The sequence below is a fragment of the Suncus etruscus genome, chromosome 12 (genome assembly GCF_024139225.1).
Source record: "Suncus etruscus isolate mSunEtr1 chromosome 12, mSunEtr1.pri.cur, whole genome shotgun sequence".
In the NCBI taxonomy this organism is placed as follows: domain Eukaryota; kingdom Metazoa; phylum Chordata; class Mammalia; order Eulipotyphla; family Soricidae; genus Suncus; species Suncus etruscus.
This window is the reverse complement of record NC_064859.1, coordinates 51,381,328-51,401,246: the sequence shown is the minus strand read 5'-3', so window position 1 is coordinate 51,401,246 and position 19,919 is coordinate 51,381,328. Positions and strand designations below refer to the sequence as shown.

General features: G+C 38.2%; 1 protein-coding gene across 1 annotated transcript in view; it reads right to left on the bottom strand.

Moving 5' to 3' along the window:
* DNAH6 (dynein axonemal heavy chain 6) overlaps positions 1 to 19,919 on the bottom strand; it is a 234,817-nt gene that overhangs the window by 73,235 nt on the left and 141,663 nt on the right. The window contains exons 46-52 of the mRNA XM_049784607.1: positions 18,374 to 18,605; positions 17,894 to 18,046; positions 15,249 to 15,389; positions 11,661 to 11,903; positions 10,207 to 10,374; positions 8,790 to 9,025; positions 7,446 to 7,707 (exon numbers count right to left, since the gene is read on the bottom strand). Of these exons, the coding sequence (XP_049640564.1) occupies positions 7,446 to 7,707; positions 8,790 to 9,025; positions 10,207 to 10,374; positions 11,661 to 11,903; positions 15,249 to 15,389; positions 17,894 to 18,046; positions 18,374 to 18,605 (1,435 nt within the window). The remainder of the gene's footprint in view (positions 1 to 7,445; positions 7,708 to 8,789; positions 9,026 to 10,206; positions 10,375 to 11,660; positions 11,904 to 15,248; positions 15,390 to 17,893; positions 18,047 to 18,373; positions 18,606 to 19,919) is intronic.

The following is a 19,919-nucleotide window of genomic DNA, read 5'->3' as shown; positions in this document are numbered from 1 at the left end:
AAATGAACATAAATATAGACAATGAATACCACTACAACACGTAGAAAAACCCACAATACAAGTGTGACAATGGGGAAACAACGCAGGCCAGCATCAGACATAGAGAATGAAGATGACAATTCTGAGGACCAGATAATGACTGAACAACTAATCAACCTCTCAGATAAGGACTTTAGACTAGCAATATGGAAGGTGCTCAACAGACTCCAAGAAACCATGGATCGAGTTGAACAGAACACTAATAAGAACCAAGAAAATATGAAGGCAGAAATGACAAAACTCCAAACTGAAATAACATGTCAACTAACAGGACTGAAAAAGTCAGTAAACGAAGTGAATGACAAAATGGATAAGCTCTGGGACAGGGTATCAGAAGCTGAGAATAGACTTGGTGCTGTGGAAGATGAGATACATAACAATTCCATACAGCAGGAGAGATTGGACAAAAAACTTAAAGCAAATGAGCAGACAATGGAAAAATTAGTCAAAGAATGGGAACAGACGAAAATAGAAGTCTATGATAAGATCAACAGAAACAACTTAAGAATCATTGGAGTCCCAGAGACCCAGGAAGAAAATTTCCAGGAAGAATCAATGGTCAAGAACATCATTAAAGAGAAACTTCCAGAGCTAAAGAATATATGTGATCAAATCCTGCATGCTCCAAGAGTACCAACCAAAAGAGACCCCAGAAAAACCACCCCAAGACACATCCTAGTCACAATGACAAATCCCACAGATAGAGACAGAATTCTGAAAACAGCAAGATCAAAAGGGGAAATCATGTTCAAGCAAGCTTCCCTGAGATTTACAGCAGACCTGTCACCAGAAACGCTCAATGCCAGAAAGCAGTGGTGGGATATTGTGACAAGACTGAATGAAATGAATGCTTCACCCAGAATACTATACCCAGCAAAACTCACTTTCCGGTTTGATGGAAGAATACATGGTTTCACAGACAAAAAACAGCTCAGAAACTTCACAGACACAAAACCAGTCTTAAGAGAAAAACTGAAAGACCTAATCTAAGACAAGACTACCCAAAAGACACACCAAATTTTGAAATAAAGATGGCGTTAAATCCCAGGACAATTCTTTCTCTCAACGTCAATGGACTAAATGCACCAGTTAAGAGACACAGAGTGGCTAAATGGATCAAAAAACTCAATCCAACCTTCTGCTGCCTACAAGAAACGCACCTGAATAGTCAGAACAAACATAGACTCAAAATAAAAGGCTGGAGAAAAGTTATCCAAGCAAACAACACCCATAAAAAAGCTGGAGTGGCCATACTAATATCAGATAATGCAAACTTTATACTCAGGAAGGTTGTAAGGGACAAAGACGGACATTTTATATTAATCAAGGGGTACGTAGAGCAGGAAGAATTCACTCTCCTAAACATATATGCACCGAATGAGGGGCCAGCAAAATATTTAATACAACTGTTGACAAATCTGAAAAATAATAACAACAACACAATAATTGTGGGGGACCTTAACACGGCTTTGTCAACACTGGACAGGTCAACCAGACTGAAACCCAACAAGAATATACTAGACCTGAGGAGAGAAATGGAAGAAAGAGGCCTAGTGGATATATGTAGGACACTCCATCCCCAGAAACCTGGATACACATTCTTCTCCAATGTACATGGGACATTCTCCAGGATAGACTACATGCTGGCACATAAAACATACCTCCATAAGATCAAGAGGATAGAAATTTTGCAGACTACCTTCGCTGACCACAAGGCTCTGAAATTATTTGTGAACTCCAAAGGGACTCAGAAGAAACACTTTAACACCTGGAAGTTAAACAGCCTCATGCTCAATAACCAGTGGGTCCGAGATGAAATCAAGGAGGAAATAAAAAGGTTCCTGGAAACAAATGACAATAAAGACACAAACTCTCAGAACTTATGGGACACAGCAAAAGCAGTACTGAGAGGAAAATTTATAGCTTTGCAAGCACACATCAGGAAGGAAGAAGGAGCTTACCTGAGTAGCTTAATGACACAGCTAATAGAACTAGAAAATGCTCAACAAAAGGACCCAAGAATAGGAAGACAGAAGGAAATAACAAAGCTGAGAGCAGAAATCAACGAAGTGGAAACTCAAAAAACAATCCGAAAGATCAACGAAAGCAGAAGTTGGTTCTTTGAAAAAATAAACAAGATTGATAGACCACTGGCAAACCTAACAAAGAAAGAGAGAGAGAAACTTGATAACTCGTATCAGGAATGAAAAAGGAGAGATCACTACTGATATGACAGAGATTCAAAGGGTAATCAGAAACTACTTTGAAAAACTCTACGCCACTAAAAATGAGAACCTGGAAGAAATGGATAAATTCTTGGACTCTTATAATCTTCCACGGTTGAAGGAAGAGGATGTAGCATATCTAAACACTCCCATCACCATTGATGAAATTAAAACAGTAATCAAATGTCTGCCGAAAAACAAAAGCCCAGGTCCAGATGGATTCACTAATGAATTCTATCAAACTTTCCAAGAGGAACTACTGCCAATCTTGGCAAGACTCTTTCATGAAATTGAACAAACAGAAACACTTCCAAATAGCTTTTATGAAGCCAACATCACCTTGATACCTAAACCAGACAGAGACGCTACCAAAAAAGAAAATTACAGACCAATATCACTGATGAATGCAGATGCAAAGATCCTCAACAAAATCCTGGCAAATAGGATTCAATGCCTCGTTAAGAAGATCATCCACTACGATCAAGTAGGTTTCATCCCAGGAATGCAAGGCTGGTTTAACATCCGTAAATCTATCAACATAATACACAACATCAATAACAAGAAAAATAAAAACCACATGATCATATCAATAGATGCAGAGAAAGCATTTGATAAGGTCCAACACCCATTCTTGATCAAAACTCTCAGCAAGATGGGAATGGAGGGAACCTTTCTCAATATAGTGAAGGCCATCTACCACAAGCCAGTGGCAAATATTATCCTCAATGGAGAAAAACTGAAAGCCTTCCCTCTAAATTCTGGCACAAGACAAGGCTGTCCTCTCTCACCACTCCTATTCAACATAGCACTGGAAGTACTTGCTATAGCGATTAGGCAAGAAAAGGATATCAAGGGAATCCAGATAGGAAAGGAAGAAGTCAAGCTCTCACTGTTTGCAGATGACATGATACTCTACTTAGAAAACCCTAAAGACTCTATCAAAAAGCTTCTAGAAACAATAGACTCATATAGCAAGGTGGCAGGCTACAAAATTAACACACAAAAATCAATGGCCTTTCTATATACCAATAGTAATAAGGATGAAATGGACATTAAGAAAACAACCCCATTCACAATAGTACCACACAAACTCAAATATCTTGGAATCAACTTGACTAAATATGTGAAGGACCTATACAAAGAAAACTATAAAACTCTGCTCCAAGAAATAAGAGAGGACACACGGAAATGGAAACACATACCCTGCTCATGGATTGGCAGGATTAACATCATCAAAATGTCAATACTCCCCAAGGCATTATACAGATTTAATGCTATCCCTCTAAAGATACCCATGACATTCTTCAAAGAAGTGGATCAGACACTTTTGAAATTCATTTGGAACAATAAACACCCTCGAATAGCTAAAGCAATCATTGGGAAAAAGAATATGGGAGGAATTACTTTTCCCAACTTTAAACTGTACTACAAAGCAACAATTATCAAAACAGCATGGTATTGGAATAAGGATAGGTCCTCAGATCAGTGGAATAGGCTTGAATACTCAGAAAATGTTCCCCAGAGATACAACCATCTAATTTTTGATAAAGGAGCAGGAAATCCTAAATGGAGCAGGGAAAGCCTCTTCAACAAGTGGTGTTGGCACAATTGGATAGCCACTTGCAAAAAATTAAACTTAGACCCCCAGCTAACATCATGTACAAAGGTAAAATCCAAATGGATTAAAGACCTCGATATCAGCCCCAAAACCATAAGATATATAGAACAGCACATAGGCAAAACACTCCAGGACATTACAGGCATCTTCAAGGAGGAAACTGCACTCTCCAAGCAAGTGAAAGCAGAGATTAACAGATGGGAATATATTAAGCTGAGAAGCTTCTGCACCTCAAAGGAAATAGTGCCCAGGATACAAGAGCCACCCACTGAGTGGGAGAAACTATTCACCCAATACCCATCAGATAAGGGGCTAATCTCCAAAATATACAAGGCACTGACAGAACTTTACAAGAAAAAAACATCTAACCCCATCAAAAAATGGGGAGAAGAAATGAACAGACACTTTGACAAAGAAGAAATACGCATGGCCAAAAGACACATGAAAAAATGTTCCACATCACTAATCATCAGGGAGATGCAAATCAAAACAACGATGAGATACCACCTCACACCACAGAGAATGGCACACATCACAAAGAATGAGAATAAACAGTGTTGGCGGGGATGTGGAGAGAAAGGAACTCTTATCCACTGCTGGTGGGAATGCTGTCTAGTTCAACCTTTATGGAAAGCGATATGGAGATTCCTCCCAAAACTGGAAATCGAGCTCCCATACGATCCAGCTATACCACTCCTAGGAATATACCCTAGGAACACAAAAATACAATACAAAAACCCCTTCCTTACACCTATATTCATTGCAGCTCTATTTACCATAGGAAGACTCTGGAAACAACCAAGATGCCCTTCAACAGACGAATGGCTAAAGAAACTGTGGTACATATACACAATGGAATATTATGCAGCTGTCAGGAGAGATGAAGTCATGAAATTTTCCTATACATGGATGTACATGGAATCTATTATGCTGAGTGAAATAAGTCAGAGAGAGAGAGAAAAACGCAGAATGGTCTCACTCATCTATGGGTTTTAAGAAAAATGAAAGACACCCTTGTAATAATAATTTTCAGACACAAAAGAGAAAAGAGCTGGAAGTTCCAGCTCACCTCAGGAAGCTCACCACAAAGAGTGATGAGTTTAGTTAGAGAAATAACTACATTTTGAACTGTCCTAATATTGAGAATGTATGAGGGAAATGTAGAGCCTGTTTAGGGTACAGGCGGGGGTTGGGGGGGGAGGAGGGAGATTTGGGACTTGGGTGATGGGAATGTTGCACTGGTGATGGGTGGTGTTCCTTTTATGACTGAAACCCAAACACAATCATGTATGTAATCAAGGTGTAAAAAAAAATGAACATAAAATATTACATGATATATTTAATATTTATTAAATATTTGAATCTTTAATATAACAATAAAACAGAACCAGAGCAATCAAATAAAGTTCAACAAAATAAACCCATAAAAACCAGAAACATATATATATATATATATATACCAAGCATTTGGGATAAATTAGTCACTATAATATAGTATTAACTTAAAATGAGAAAGCACATGAACTGTTCTTACAATAGTGAAATTATCTTTCCTAATTAGGTTTCTAGAGTATAGGTCCACATAGTTTGATATGCAGGCCAATCTAGTCTTTTTTTGTATGATTTTTCTGGCTAAGAATGTTTTTATATTTTTATTTTTTATTTTGAGCCATACCCGGTGATCCTCAAGAGTTACTCCTGCTTTGAGCTCAAAATCGCTCCTGGCTTAGGGAACCATATGGGATGCCCGGGATTGAACCAAGGTCCATCCTGGATCACCCACGTGGATTTTACATTTTTATATGGAGAAAAAGAAGATTTATGTTTCATGACATGTAATACCTGTAAAATTAGAATTTCACTTTCCATAAAATTATATTGGAATACAACTATGCCTATTCAGCTATGAATTGTTGATTTTTTTGGTCTGTAGGGTTGGGTTGAAAAACCACAACAGAGACCACATCAACAAGCTTAAAATATTTTACTATTTGGGGGTGTAGAAAAGTGAGTACAGGGGCTAGAGTACTGGTCTTGCATGTGGTTAACCTTGGGTTAATCCCTAGAACCACATATGGTCTCCTGAGAAGCACTGGAAGTGATCCCCAAGCACAGGACCAGGAGTATGGCTGAGCTCAGTGGGATGTGGCCCAGAAAATAAAAAATTGCTATGTGGATTTTGGGGACTTTTAAATTTATTAACAAAGCTATTATCATTAAGTCAATATATTTACAATGTTGCTGATATTTATGGAGTTGGTGTACACTATTACATCAGGAAATTATGTTAGATGTAATTGTGTTATTATCTGGATTTATTATTATTATTATTATTTTGATTTTTGGGCCACACCTGGTGATGCTCAGAGGTTACTCCTGGCTATGCACTCAGAAATCACTTCTGGCTTGGGGGACCATATGGGATGCCGGAGGATCTAACTGCAGTCGGTCGTAGGTTAGCACACGCAAGGCAAATGCCCTAGCACTTGCGCCACTGCTCTGACCCCTATTATCTGGATTTTTATAGAAAAGATTGCAAATTCTGGCTAAGTGAAACAGGAAACATGAGAGTATTTAGCATCTGGAAACACTAAATGCTAAAACTAATAGGCAAGACTGAAATAAAATATGTCTGAAATGATACAAACATATTAAGGATTTATTTTTCTTTTATGATAAAAGAGGACTTATTTTAGAAGTCACTTCTGAACTAAACCTTTACCACTTTTATTTTATTCCCCCCCCCCACTTTTATTTTTGAAGAGGGACATCTAAGCAATGACAGAGGCTGTGGGAGCTACTCCCAGCTTTACATGGGGCTGGCTCTGAGTATGAGAGTGAGTAGCTCTGGGGCTGTCTTCTGAGTGTGTGGCCTTGTGACATAGCATCACAATAGCCCAGCAATGTAAGGGCCACCAGGTCTTCAACTGGAGGTTCTGAGTAGGGACCTTTGGTGCTGGGGACTGAATTGAGACCTCATCATGCCAGGCACATGTGAAAGTCTTTTATACTATCTCTTCTAGCCAGCTATTCTTTTTATATTATTCTTTGTCTTGGTTTTTAAAAATTTAGATTTTTGATTTATCATTTGGTTTACAGTTTCATGGAATTTCAGGGGTTTAATTTCACACCTCTGACAATGGACAATTCTCACTGTTCTCACTGACAGAGTTCCAGTGCCAAACTATCCCACTACTGAAAAGGTGCCTCTATTTATTCTTCCCACCCACCCTTCTTTTTCTCTCTGGAAAATTCATAATTATCGTGGCTTTAGAAATTAGGTGAGCTGTTTCCTGACAACTCACATGACATTCATATTCTACATATAAATAACTAAACATTCATTGATTGTCTTTTATTTCCTTGCTTATTTCACTTAGCATGATCACTTCCAGATTCCCTATCTTGTCTCAAGACATACCTTCCTCTGACAGGAATTAATTTCAAGAGCACCATTGCTTCATCTGTTGTGTGGGATTCTCAGTGGCATTATAAGTGGAACTTGAATTATGCATAGTCATGGTTTTTATTTCTATAAAATGTTACAACACAGATAAACACACCTGGGCAGCACGGAGCTTCTGTCTCTTTGGTTCGACTTCTTTGACCACTCGGGAGTACAAATCCATTGCTCTGACCCACATACACATAGATTTACAGGCTTTGGATACTTTCTCTACCTTTTCAGGCACAAAATCAGGATTATTAATATACTTTTGGAGTTTTGCTAATATTTGAGGCTTTATGTTTTCCTTATCATATTCTAAAAGCCTTCTTAGAAAGTTAGAGTCGCCAAGAAGCTGTTTTGCTGTTTGCCAATCGGGTCTGTAAGACAAATATGTTAATTACATTGGAATAAAGCAAGAAAAGAATAAAAGACATGCATTCCTTTAGAGACACTAAAATAGTATCCTAATTCATATGTAGCTTTAATCTTGACACTATAATCCAAGTGATTCTAATTACAGGTACTGCCAGTAATTCATAGAAGACAGGGAATTTGATGTCTATTTTTCCATAAAGTCACAATTGTTAGCTGTTGTAGGAAGAATTCTAAAATTATATAATCTTAGAAATGTCATTATAAAAGAAGTTTTATTTAAAAATATTCATAATGGTCCAGAGAGACACTACAGTGGGTAGAGCATTTGCCTTGCAATTGGCTAAACAAGGTTCAATCTCTGGCACTTTATATTCCTAGAGCCTATCAAGAGTAATCCCTGAGTGCAGAGACAGAAATAAATTCTGAGTACCACTAGGTGGTACCTAAAAACCCAAACCAAACCAAAGAAAAAACAATGGTATTGCTAAAATTCGAAAACTATTTATCTCTGAGATGAAATCTGAATATTTTAGCACAAAACATAAAACCTGGGCTCAAAAGAGAGCTCAAAGTACTTTGCATACAAGAGGCCTAGGTTCCATGGCATGGTCTTATAAACACAGGGCTGGGAGTAGTCCCTAAGCACTATTGGATGTGCCATGAAGCTAGAAGCATATAAACTTCGATGATGTAGTAATCATGGCACTCCTGTCCAGCCCATTTTTACCCTAATAGCATCAAAGACATGTGAATCCTTCCAATGGCCCAACTCTTTTCTTTTAAAAAACCTGCTCACACCTCCCCAGATAAACATGGTGCTGTTCTTGACATTCAATACTAGGTGGTTTTCACATGTCTTGAAGTTATTATTTTTAATGTCTACCCACTAGACTATACATGTCTTGATTGAACTTTATATAGCCTATAATCTAGCACAAAAAGATGATTAAAAAGACATTGACTCAGTTTTCTAAGTGCTGTTTGAAAAATTGAAAAGAGGAAGAGAAAGAGGCATAGAAATGAAATTGGAGAATAATGGTAAAGAAACTGTGGGTGGTTTGGTCAGATATTCTGAATTACTTACTTGGCGTTCAAGAGAATGGAAATAGCTTCCATAACAGTCATGACCATATCTGGAGGCTTTGTAAAGACCCTGATTTCAGCGATATCTGCTTTGTCTAAGGAATCCAATGCTTTATTGGCAGCATCGAGTGCAGGTAGAGCTTCTTCGAGGTCTCTTTGGGCATCGTCAGCTATTGCTTGGGTTTCTTCAGCTTTTACTTTTGCTGTTGCTTCATCTTCTTGCACAATGCTGCGGACCTAATAATTGTAACAATTACTTGTGTGCTTTCCTTATTTGAACTTTAATGTTAGAGACAGAGCCAATAGTAATAAGTCATAATATTTTCTCTTTTGGATTAGACCAGTAATTAAAAATAATTCATCTATACTGTGCTTTCCTTTACACACCTTATCCCTTCTAATATAAAAAAGACAAGTTATCTGATCAGTTATAATACTTGCATTGTAAAAATAAAATTATTCTAATAAATAATAATTGTTAATAATAAAAGCTTGCTATTAGAAGAATGATTGCTTCATATTTATAAGTAGATTTTTCCTCACAACTATTCCTGTTCCATGAATGCACAAGTTTCACTCATTTTTGTTTTTTGTTTTTTGTTTTTTTGGGTCACACCCGGCAGCACTCAGGGGTTACTCCTGGCTCTATGCTCAGAAATCGATCCTGTCAGGCTCAGGGGACCATGTGGAATGCCGGGATTTGAACCACCGACCTTCTGCATGAAAGGCAAATGCCCTGCCTCCATGCTATCTCTCCGGCCCCCAGTTTCACTCATTTTTAAGGAGAAAATCAGTCAGATTTATTGATGGGCAATTGTTCATAACTTCAATGTATTGCTAAGTTCATCTATCACATGCTTTACTGGTATATAAAAAAAATCTATATATGCCATTATATATAAAGGATCAGTTACAAATAACTCTTATCTATCATCTATCTATCTATCTATCTATCTATCTATCTATCCATCCATTCATTCATTCATTTATTTATTTATTGTTTTTTGGCCACAACCCGGTGTCGCTCAGGAGCTACTCTTGGTTCTGCAATTAAGAATTGCTCCTGGGCCCGGAGAAATAGCACAGCGGCATTTGCCTTGCAAGTAGCCGATCCAGGACCTAGGGTGGTAGGTTCGAATCCTGGTGTCCCATATGGTCCCCCGTGCCTGCCAGGAGTTATTTCTGAGCAGACAGCCAGGAGTAACCCCTGAGCACCGCTGGGTGTGGCCCAAAAACCAAAAAAAAAAAAAAAAAAAAAAGAACCACTCCTGGCAGGCTCAGCGGACCAGATTGGATGTCTGGGATCAAACTTGGAATGGCCGAATGCAAGGCAAACACTCTACCCCCTATACTATTGCTACAGCCCCAGTAATCACTCTTCTTACCCAGTATACACTCCAATAATGCAGCATACCTACCTGATCTGCATTTTCTTGATCCACTGCCAGTTTATCCATCAAGGCTTCAACAGCTTGTGATTTTTCTAAAAGAATAGGTTCTAAATCTGAAAGATCCAACTTCATTTTGTCCACTAGTATGTTTGTTTCTAATAATTTGCTGAGACCATTCTTCACCCGATCGCGTGCCTACATGACAAAGAAAATATTTACTATAAAAGGCATCATAACCAACAAAATTACTAGTATCTCTTCATTCTGTACTTGAATTTTACATCGTAAGAATACTTTACATTGTGTATTATTTATATTATTTACATTATGTATTATCTACACACAGAAAATATTTAGTTAACAGTCTTCTAGAAAATGACAATGACATTCACTATAGGAGTGTGTGTCTCCTATCCATAGCATTGAGACATTAGCTTGTGGGCTCATGGAAAACCTTGTATTATATTTATTCCCTTAGTTAACTCGGTAGCATATTGAGTAAGTGAAAAAATTCACTTAGGAATTCCCAGAGATTGTTGCTATGGGATGTCTCAAGTAAGACAGGGGATCATCTGAGAGAGAGAGAGAGTTTTGAATAGTCAACTCCAGTTGTTGAGTTGAACCCCATATCTCAGTAGTAAGAAACTGACCTAGAATTAAAGGGGTGATATTTGGTAGAGGAGATACCTGGAAGTAACTCTTTACTGAAGGTGAGAAAACTTGATTTAAATGGACAGCTTTCAAAAATACATCTTGTTACTACAAGCAAAAAACTTTAAAATACAGATGTGAAAACACACATTTTTATTACTGTGTTTAAAATGTTGTAAAATTTAGATAATGGCAGTCATCTTCCAATAATGATAATGGAATGGCTGCTAATATTTTCCAAGTACTCTTGTGTATTAGATCTTATCTCTGTACTTCATTAAAAAATCTTATTTAAATTCTATTATAACCCAATACATAGTTTATATCTAATTTTTTTATTTTCTTCTAAAACACTGAAATATTACAAGATGTGTTCTATTTTGTACAGAAGAGAGAGGCAGAGCACAGACTCTTCAGTCTGCCAGGTACTGGAGGGAATAATTGATTTTAGTGGGAACAATGGAAAAAATTAGAGCATAGCAACCCTATCTCCATTTCTAATCAAAGTTCCTACAGAGATGACTCACTCTCTGCTTAACTTTGATGTCACTGCAATGTCATTATTTTCATTTGACTGAGTCAAAGACACTTAATAAGTGAAAGAGACAAAACCCTGTTTCTGAAGAAAGGGGAAACCCTTTGGACTTAACAGCAAATCTTTTTGTTATTTTCTAGGCTGTCAAGGACAAATGTTAGGACAGTGAAAGGTTCAGGAGGTAAGATGGGATAAATATCTTCCACTCATTTGGCCAAGTTTTGAGTATAGCAAAACAAACAAACAAACAAAAAACAAAAAAAGCCATAGAGGTTAATAAAAACATCAAACTTACTGAAATCAATTGCCTTCGTTTATCACCCAGCATAGACAGGTATAGCTGGATGAGTTCCAAGTAGGAGGTGGGTGTTGTGTAGTATCGTCTCCGGAGCTCTGCATAATAGTGTTCCGCCATATTGGAGACGCTCAGGTGCACGTTCACGCACATGATGGAAAGTTTTTCCTTCATTTCTTCACTTACAGCGCTGATATTTGAAAAAAATGACTGTGATACTGAAAGAAGTGCTTCTTTGGGCCACTACAAAGGAATAGTTTGGAAAAATCTATTGTTCATTTGCATAACATACAATTGACTAAGCAAAACATTTTGCTCTATAACTCGAGCCTTATATTCCTCATCTTAAAATTTCAATTTTACATGTTTATGATGGTTATGTCTGAGTTCAGTAGATGAGGAATTTTATTTGCTGTCTCTAGCACAATTTCAGGCATATAAAATTTGTTGAGTATTCCTTTGGATGAATGATACCTATTAATAGTAACTATATGACAAACACAATGCATTGCTATGATCTCATGTCCACATTCTGTTTTCTAAGCATTTTGAATTTCAGGTTGAGTATTCTTTTTTATGTTTGAAACTTTAAATGCTGTGACTTACAAAGTTGTTCACAGTACTGTTGTTTCAGATATTCAGTGCTCCAATACTAATCCAACATGAATCCACCAATCCAGTCCAACAACGAGTCCAATTGGTCTGACCTTCCCTCCACCACTGTCCTCAGTTTTCTATCCACCCCCAAGTCTGTCCTCTTAGTAGGCACAAAATAATTTACTTTATTGCTCTAACAATATCTCACAATGGTGTTGATAATGTCATTGAGGATTTATTGCGCAGGTTGGTACTGGCTGAGCCTTTTGTGTTTAAGTTTTCATTTATTGACCTTAGTAGGTTTCTATAAAATTTTCACATCATTTGCTGTGTGCCTACTGGGCTGTCAGTCCTGTGAAATTAGCCACTGTGCACTCCTTGAGTTGCAGAACTGCAACGATCCAGCATCTTGGCAATTCTTTGAGCTGTGAAGCTGGACCTTTTATATGTGGGAGGATGTCAGGTGTGGGTTGGGGGCTGGACCTCTGGAAAGGGCAGAGACTTGGCCCAGCCCCACGGAGGAGGCTCCAGAGGTCTCAGCCTGGAGACCGGGATTACCTAGGATAATTCAGTGCAGTGAAATTTTCATGTTCATTTCAATTCCTCTGCTGCATATCTATATCTGTATTTATATCACCCATAGCTATCTCTCAAGGCACTGTGATTTACAAAGTTATTCATAGTTGATTTCAGGCATATAATTTTCAACACAAAAATATCATAACTAGTGCTAGCATCCCTCTACCCCTTAACATCCCCCTTTGGTTTTTTTCCTTGCCTATCCTTTTCAGTTCAATAATCTAGGTTCCAGGGTAATCTACATAGCCCCCTTTCATACTTTGCATTCCCTTGTCCTGTTATTTTACATACCAAAGATATGTAAGAACATCTGGAATTTCTTTGCAGTCATTTGACCGTTAGTTAAATACACTCTGTTGTTATTGCTTATGGATGTGCAGCTCTTCATGACTGGATAAAGAAAAGCCATGCTGAAGGAAATGAGCTGCTAGTATAGTCTAGAAATGCTTCTATGTTTTTCTTTCTTTCTTTTCTTTTCTTTTTTTTTTGATTTTGGGCCACACCAGTGTGGCCAATGTCACACTGGTGTGACATTAGGGGTTACTCCTAGCTATACACTCAGAAATCGCTCCTGGCTTGGGGGACCATATGGGACTCTGGGGAATCAAAGTGCAGTTCATCCTGGGTCAGTTGCATGCAAGGCAAACACCCTACCACTGCGCCATCATTCCGGTTCCACTTCTATGTTTTCCTAATCATTTATTATGCACTCTCCTAGGTGAATATTTTATATTCAATACTATTCCTCCAACTTACTATTTATTTGTTTGTTTGTTTGTTTATTTATTTATTTTATTGGTTTTTGGACCACACCTGGTGGTGCTCAGGAGTTACTCCTGGTTCTGCGTTCAGAAATCGTTCCTGGCATGCTCAGGATGCTGGGAATCGAACCCAGGCCTGACCTGGGTCAGCCACATGCAAGGCAAATTTCCTACTGCTGTACTATCACTCTGCCCCAAATTCCTCCAACTTCTAACAAGTTCTCTATCTTATCTCTTATCTATATCTTATCAACTATCTCAAATTTGTGCCTGATTATCTTGCTTCTCACATTAATAAAAAATACAGAAGTGATGAAAACACAACTACAATAAACTCTCTCTCCTGCTCCTTCCAGTCAACCATACAACCTTCTTGTTACTTGGAGGTAAGCTGTGCCTGTGCCCAGGTCAGCACCTTCACTGATGACTCAGTCCCTTTCCTATTGCCTACTCAATGATATTGATCCAACAAATGCTTAAGTTAGTCTGTGGCAATATCAAACTTTCCTGAATTATTTCTACCACTACATAGGACACTTTATGTTTCCTATTAAATAAAGCTTTCTTGATCTCATAAATCCCTTCAGTTATTGTAGGAAATCAGCCCTATCGTCCTCTCCCATAACCTCTCTTTCCCCTTTAACTAAAGTCTGTCAGTTAATAGTCTTCCCTAATTGTGAACTGCCACCTCTGTGCAGTTGGAGAGAGCCTATATAAGAACTGGGGGGAAAGTTCTAAAGAGCCTCCCTATTTGCCTGGCTGCTGCTGCTGCTCATGTTTCTTCGGTGCTGGGTTGTGTGGTGTCTGGCTTTCTCTCTCTCTCTCTCTCTCTCTCTCTTTCTCTCTTTCTCTCTCTCTCTCTGTGTGTCTTTTGCTCCTTTTCTCCAGTTCTAGCTCTGGCTGATATCTTGCTCTCACTCTAATCTTAGTTCTCATTTCTCTGTGTCTGTCTGTCTGTCTGTCTGTCTGTCTGTCTGTCTGTCTGTCTGTCTGTCTGTCTGTCTGTCTCTGTCTCTATTCTGGAGGCTGGCTGAAAGGACCCTGGCCTACATATTTTTTCTTTTTTTTAACTTAACCCTATCTCTGACCCTTTCACCCAGGGACTGCTTAGCTCTAAGCAGGAGTTTCCTATACAGATGCCTTTGATTCTTCTTCTCTCTTTTCTCTTAAACCTTCTATCCCAACACTCTACTGACATCGGGTGTCAAAATCACTGGTAACTTCCACATTGCACCAGTGAATTTTCTCTCTCTTACTTTTTTATGGGGGAGTGGGGTCACATTCAAGCAGTGCTCAGGAGTTACTCCTGGCTCTGCTGTCAGAAATTGCTCCTGGCAGGCATGGGGGACCATATGGGATGCTGGGATTCGAACCACCATCTGTCCTGAATCGTCTATGTGCAAGGCAAATGCCCTGCTGCTGTGCTATCACTCGGGCCCCTGAATTGATTTCTTTTTATGAGCTGTTTTCCTTTTTTTCTCTTGTTCAATGACTACCACTGTAATACCTTACACGAACTCCAGTAATATGAGCAAATTATTGGTGACTTTAAAGCTATTCTAAGCATACTTGATTTATTCTGAGTAACGTGTTACTCTTTAAAGTCAAGCAAATGCAGATTCTTGAAGAAATGTCCTGTGATGTCACCAACCTGAACAAACCAATCAATGGTACAGCAGTTCACAAGGGATGGAAACATCCGGCACCGGGACCGAAAGGCCTCCCCCACTGGGCTCATGCAGAGAACAATGTGCAAATTCTGACGAACTTTGTTGATAAAGTATTGAAAAACCTGGTAGAGGAAATATATTATTCAAGTTAATAAAAAGGAGAGAGCAAGGCTAGAGCAATAGAACAGTGGGTTTGATCCCAGGTATCCCATATGATCCCCTGAGCCTTCCAGGAATGATTTCTGAGTTCAGAACCAGGAATAATCCCCAAGTGCCACCAGGTGTGGCCCAAAAATAATTAAATAAAGGGAGAAAGCAACAATGAAAATAAATGTTGACTAATGTATCTCAGTCTACTTGTTACAATAAATGAATTTCAAGAATAAAAGCAGTATCAAGTAAAAATGCTAGTGTAGTATATTTGGGAATTTTTGTTCAACATTCATTCCAAACCCTTTATTTCATTCAGTCTGAAAATGCCATTTTGTTGATGCTATTGCAACCTGAGTTCATGATGTGAAGTAGGTCCCCTTGTAAGTATACTTAAGGAGACCCTTGAATAAAGGGGAGAGAGGTACTCAAGAGTTTTATTTGGAGTCTAGGGTCACTGAGGAAAAGAGCTTGGGGATAGGGCAACTATTTGGAGAGGCAGGCCTTGGCAGAGCGGCAAGGATCTGGGTTCACAATCCCTAGCCATTGCTCCTTATTTCAATCAGTTCCTGACATGACAGGGCAGCCGAAGCACCCACTGGCCCAAATAAGCAGCACTGGCTCTGTGGGAATATTGTGGTAAAGGCAGCAGCTTCCTTGATCACTGACTTTGAGAATGTGCATTTTATGCCTTTGATTGGTTATTCCAGTGGACCTATATTCCCTGGAAAAAAAGATTAAGTCTCTTCTATCTGTACCTTGTTGGTCACATGTGATGCTTAGGGTATACTTCTGGCTCTGCACTTATACCTAGTGGTAGTCAGAGGACTATATGCAATGTCAAGGGTTAAACAGTGGTTGACTGTGGGCAAGGAAGTACCTTACTTGCTGTACTGGCTCTCTATCCTAGTAGCCAAAATATGGAAATAACCCAACAGTTCAAGAATAGATTATTAGACAAAAACTATGGTATGTATGTCAACTAGAAGAAAAGATGAAGTCATTTAATATGCCCTTCAATGGATGTATCTGGAGAGCATCATCATGAGTGAAGTCAGTCAGAAGGAGAGGGATACAGAATGCTTTATCTCACATGTGGCATATGAAGAAGCATCACAAAGGAATAACAAAGGCAATAGGACCCGAGAGGTGGTCTACAGAACTGACCTTATATTGGTAGGAAGATGGAGAGAGGGGTTCTGGGAGGACAGGAGGGAGTTCTGATACAGAGGTGGAGGGAAGTGAACGACCCTCAAAAAAAATAAAAAAGAAGGTATAGAAAGACAAGAAAGGATTAGTTCAACAAATACCATTTATAAAATCTAGTGTTAAACTGAAGTAAAGTGGACATCAGCTAAATTTCGTGTGTGTGTGTGTGTGTGTGTGTGTGTGTGTGTATGAAAGAGAAAGAGAATACATTTCTTTTTTAGTTGTTAATCATCATCTTAACCTTAACATAGGCAATGGTATTAAAATGCTGATATTCTGGAAAGTATTATGTTAATAAAGATGAGTCAGAGGAAGAGGGACAGATATAGTCTGCATTCATTTGTGGGATATAAAAAACAGATAGTATGGTAATAATATTCAGAGACAATAGAGATAAAGACCAGGAGGAAAGCTTTCTACAAACAGCGGGGAGTTAGGATAGAGAAGGGACCATTATGACAAGAGATAATTGGAAATGATCACTCAGGACAAGAACCAGGTGCTGAAGTGACAGACTGATAATCCATCAGTATCAATGTTGCAAATCACAGTGTCTAAAAGGGGGGGAATGGCTAGGGGGGAGGGTGGGAGGGAAACTGAAGACATTGGTGGCAGGAAATGTGCACTGGTGAAGGGTGTTAAAACTCAATCATGAACAGCTTTATAAACGTGAAAAAAAAAGCCCAACTGTATTATGAACAACATTGTAACCATGATGTTTTTTTATTTATTTTATTTTTTTATTTTTAATTATGAGAACAATGATGCAAAGAAAGAGGACAAGGTAAAGTTACAGTGGAAGGACAATCACCCATAAACAGAGTTCTCAGAAGAAATCCCCTTGCTGACGCCTAAAATTTGAACTTACAGCCAAAGAACATTAAGAAAAATAAAACAGAACCCAGGATGTTTTAATAAAGAAATTAAAAAAATCCTACACTTAAAAAATGCTGATATCCCCAGACAAAATGTGTGTAAAATAAATTTGTGTTTAAAGAAGAATCAGAAGAAAAAGAGAAACTGTTCAATTGGGACAAATCTATGACATTTGTAGTGTAATAGGGTTTCTGTTTTCTGTTTTTCATGGACATATCTAGAAGTCTGATAAATAAACACACAAAATGTGGACAATAATAAACTCAGAATACAGAGAAAAGCTGTCATATTTAAAAAAAATCCTATCCATGGGAATTTGTGAATTGTTAAAAAATAAGGTTAAGACATGCTTTATTTTACAGAGTCATATTATCATTCTGACATATCATACCTCATCTCTACTGCCCTCGGAAATTCCTACTTCTTTTGCTTTTGGTCTGGTGGCTGCTAAAACCTGCTCCAGTTCATCCTTTTCAAACAAGTTAGGGACTTCACCCGAGTTCAGGATATTATTTATATCTTCTAAGAACTCTTCCACTACAATCTGTAGAAGAAAGCAGAGTGATCCTTACCATTCATTCATACAAGAATTCATAAAAATACGTTGAGGAAGACAGGGGCAGAATGCTAGGATATAAGCTTCAAAGGTGTTTTTAATTATTTGATTCAATGTAAAGATTAGATAAGAAGAGCATATAAATGGAATTGATCAAATTAAACAGTTTTTATAAGATAAAAGAAACTCGGGCTAGGATGTTTATATATGTTATAATTTTTTTTCTAGAAAAACCCAAAGATGTGGTTTTGGAGGGAATGAATTTTCGAATTTTATTTCTACTTTTCTTACTCTTGGCCATCTCTGATTCAGTACCTGAGTGTCTGTGAAGAGGAAAACCATATTCTTGTCCTCTATCCCAGCCAGTTTATATAACTTTCTCAGATCATCATGAAAACTCTCATAATTATAACCCCGGCTCAGTTCAATCTGCAAGCATTTGTATCCACATATATGGGCTGCAAGTCTTGTAAGGGATTGTTTTCCTGTGCCTCCGACTCCAACAAGTAGGGCATTACCTCTTTCCTGACGAATCATGCGAACAATCCTATAACAGCAAAGTGGAAGAAGATTGATTTTCCATATACATATGTGACTTACCTTCAGAGGCCCTACTCTGGTAGAAAGACAGCAGAACAGAACATAAGAGCACAGGAAAAGGCAGTGAATTTTTGAAGGGCATAACCAGGTGTAGAGTGCTGCTAGGCATTTAGGTTGTTGATTTTGGTTCTAAACATTTAGAGGAAAGTAACAATTTTTTTTAATATTAAAATAGTGAATGATTTTGATAAAAGTCTGGCTGATCCAGGCTGCTACTTATATTAGCCATTATAATACAATCCCTGGGACAGGAGTAATAATACAGAGTTTAGGTGCATGTCATTTATGTGCCAACCTGGTCTTGTATCCAGCATTATATATCCCCAAAAGCAACCTTGGAAGTTCTGAAGCACCATTAAGTGTGGACCTAGAGACCCCTAAGCACCCCAAAGTGGCCCAAGTACTAAAGATCCAAGAGACATAGCATTTTAGAGCCCTAGCATTAAGATGACATCCTAGTTGGCTAAGAATCACAAGGATTAGCCCCCAAGTGTCCTAAACACCACCTAGAAGAATCCAGAGATATATATTTACAAGCTTAGCTTTCCATTGATAAAAATGAGCAGGCAGAAAAATGATAAACCATAGGACCTAGTAAAAGATACCAGATCAGAGACAGAGAGCAATAGAAGTAATCAGGAATGCCTTTAGTGAAGATATTGAAAAAATGTTGGAATTGAAAGATTGGAAACAGTAATATTGGAGAGGATGTAGAGAAAAAACAACTTTGGTACATACTTGATGGATATATAAATTGGTTACAGCTTTAATATTTAACAATATTAAATTATTTCTGAAAATATAAATATCTAAAATAGTATGATAATAATATGCCTCAAAGATGGAGGTGAGGGCCAGGAAGACTGGTGCATGTTAGAAAACTTGCCAAAAAGAGCAGGAGGGTGCAAATAAGGCAGAGAAGGGAGCACTATCACAACAATAATTGGGAATGGTCACTTTGGACAAGAACTGGGTGCTGAAATGTGTGATACTCCTTCAGTAACCATATTGCAAACTATGGTGTTTAGAAGGTAAAGAGGGAAGATGAGAGATAGATAGATAGATAGAGAGAGAGAAAGAGAGAGAGAGAAAGAGAGAGAGAATCAGGCATAGAGGCAAGCAGGAGGTATGACAGGGGGAGGGTAGGAAGCAAACTGGGGATACTGATGGTGGGAAATGTGCACTGGTGAAGGATTTTAGATATGGTATGATTGAAACTCAATCATTAACAACTTTGTAATGTGTATACCATGGCAATTCA